Source organism: Oncorhynchus tshawytscha, unplaced genomic scaffold, assembly GCF_018296145.1.
Source record: "Oncorhynchus tshawytscha isolate Ot180627B unplaced genomic scaffold, Otsh_v2.0 Un_contig_5675_pilon_pilon, whole genome shotgun sequence".
NCBI classification, from domain to species: Eukaryota; Metazoa; Chordata; class Actinopteri; order Salmoniformes; family Salmonidae; genus Oncorhynchus; species Oncorhynchus tshawytscha.
This window is the reverse complement of record NW_024609505.1, coordinates 125001-127458: the sequence shown is the minus strand read 5'-3', so window position 1 is coordinate 127458 and position 2458 is coordinate 125001. Positions and strand designations below refer to the sequence as shown.

The 2458-nt window shown below is 53.4% G+C and overlaps 1 protein-coding gene across 1 annotated transcript in view; it reads right to left on the bottom strand.

Moving 5' to 3' along the window:
* Positions 1-1448: 1448 nt before the first annotated feature.
* LOC112238669 (neuronal acetylcholine receptor subunit alpha-9-I) overlaps positions 1449-2458 on the bottom strand; it is a 54036-nt gene continuing 53026 nt past the window's right edge. Inside the window, exon 9 of the mRNA XM_042315587.1 lies at positions 1449-1619. Coding sequence (XP_042171521.1) covers positions 1449-1619 — 171 coding nt within the window. The remainder of the gene's footprint in view (positions 1620-2458) is intronic.

Genomic DNA, 2458 nt, shown 5'->3' with positions numbered 1-2458 from the left:
AACTGAACTATACTGCATCAGGCCATCTCTGATCTGTACTCTAAATAACTGAACTATACTGCATCAGGCCATCTCTGATCTGTACTCTAAATAACTGATCTGTACTCTAAATAACTGATCTGTACTCTAAATAACTGATCTGTACTCTAAATAACTGATCTGTACTCTAAATAACTGAACTATACTGCATCAGGCCATCTCTGATCTGTACTCTAAATAACTGAACTATACTGCATCAGGCCATCTCTGATCTGTACTCTAAATAACCGTATACCCACTGTATATTTGTATATCTGCTCATTCTCCAATAGCTCTGTGATCCATTTACCTGGTAGTACACACTGAGTGGACAAAACGTTAGGAACACCATGACCCAGACTGACCAGGTGAATTCAGGTGAAAGCTCTGATCCCTTATTGACGTCAAATCCACTACTTATTGATTTTATTTAACATTTTCTTTCACAAGGCAAGTCAGTTTTAAGAACAAATTCTTATTTACAATGACGGCCTATCGATCAGTGTAGATGAAGGGGGAGGAGGCGGGTTAAAGAAGGATGTTTTAGCCTTGAGACATGGGTGGTGTATGTGTGTCATTCAGAGGGTGAATGGGCAGGACAATAGATTGAAGTGCCTTTGAACCGGGTGGTAGTAGGTGCCAGGGACACCGGTTTGTGTCAAGAACTGCAACGCTGCTGGGTTTTTAAAGCTCAACAGTATATCAAGAATGGTCCACCACCCAAAGGACATCCAGCCAACTTGACACATCTGTGGAATGCGTTGGAGTCAACATGGGCCAGCATCCCTGTGGAAGGCTTTCAACACCTTGTAGAGTTCATGTCCCGACGAATTGAGGCTCCTCCCCCTCTCCCTCCCTCGTCCTTCTATCCTCCGTCTGCCACACTCCCTCCCTCCCTCCCTCTCTCTCTCTGTCCTTCTTCTACCTCTTTCCGTGCCTCTCTCCCCCTCTCCTCCCTCCCTCCCTCTCTTCCTCTTGTCCCTTCCTCTCTTCCTCTCCTCCCTCTTCCTCACCTCCATGCCCCTCTCTTCCACCCTCTCTTCCTCTAGTCCCTCCCTCTCCTCCCTTCCTTCTTCTCTCTCCCTCTTCCCTCTATCCATCCATCCATCCCTCTCCTCCCTCCTTCTCTTCCTCCCTCTCTTCTCTCCTCCCTCCCTTCCTCTCTCTCCCTCTTCCCTCTATCCATCCATCCATCCCTCTCCTCCCTTCCTCCCTCCTTCTCTTCCTCCCTCTCTTCTCTCCTCCCTCCCTTCCTCTCTCCCTCTATCCATCCATCCCTCTCCTCCCTCCTTCTCTTCCTCCCTCTCTTCTCTCCTCCCTCCCTTCCTCTCTCTCCCTCTTCCCTCTATCCATCCATCCATCCCTCTCCTCCCTCCCTTCCTCTCTCCCTCTATCCATCCATCTCTCTCCTCCCTCCCTCCCTCCCTCCGTCAAGTTGCCTTGCCGATGATGAGGATACTCATGAGGAAGACCATGATGAAGAAGATCCACATGAAGAACCGGTCCATCACCTTGGCAACCTTCTTCCACTCCGCCCCTTTAGCACATGTAGCCCGTTGCTCCCGGAAACAGTTGGCGATGTACTGAATGTTATACACCACCTAGAAGAGAGGGAGGGAGGAGAGATGAGAAACAGTTGGCGATGTACAGAATGTTATACACCACCTAGACGAGAGGGAGGGAGGGAGGAGAGATGAGAAACAGTTGGCGATGTACAGAATGTTATACACCACCTAGACGAGAGGGAGGGAGGGAGGGAGGGAGGGAGGAATGTTATACACCACCTAGGGAGGGAGGGAGGGAGGGAGGGAGGGAGGGAGGGAGGGAGGGAGGGAGGGAGGGAGGGAGGGAGGGGAGGGAGGGGGAGAGGGGAGGGAGAGAGAGGGGGAGAGAGGGAGAGAGAGAGGGAGGGGAGGGGGGGGAGGAGAGGAGAGAGGGAGGGAGAGGAGGGAGGAGGGAGGGGTTCAGGAGGAGGAGGGAGGGAGGGAAGGAGAGAGGGAGGAGGAATGAGGGAGGGAGGGAGGAAGGAGGGAGGGAGGAAGGAGGGAGGGAAGGAGAGAGGGTTCAGGAGAGGAAGGAGAGAGGGAGGGAGAGGAAGGAGAGAGGGAGGGAGGGAGGAAGGAGAGGGAGGGAGGGAGAGGAAGGAGGGAGGGAGGGAGGAGAAGGGAGGGAGAGGAGGGAGGGGAGAGGGAGGAGAGAGGGGAGGGAGAGGAAGGAGAGAGGGAGGGAGAGGAAGGAGGAGAGAGGGAGGAGAGGAAGGAGAGAGGGAGGGAGAGGAAGGAGAGAGGGAGGGAGAGGAATGAGAGAGGGAGGAGGAAGGAGAGAGGGTTCAGGAGAGGAAGGAGAGAGGGAGGGAGAGGAATGAGAGAGGGAGGGAGAGGAAGGAGAGAGGGTTCAGGAGAGGAAGGAGAGAGGGTTCAGGAGAGGAAGGAGAGAGGGT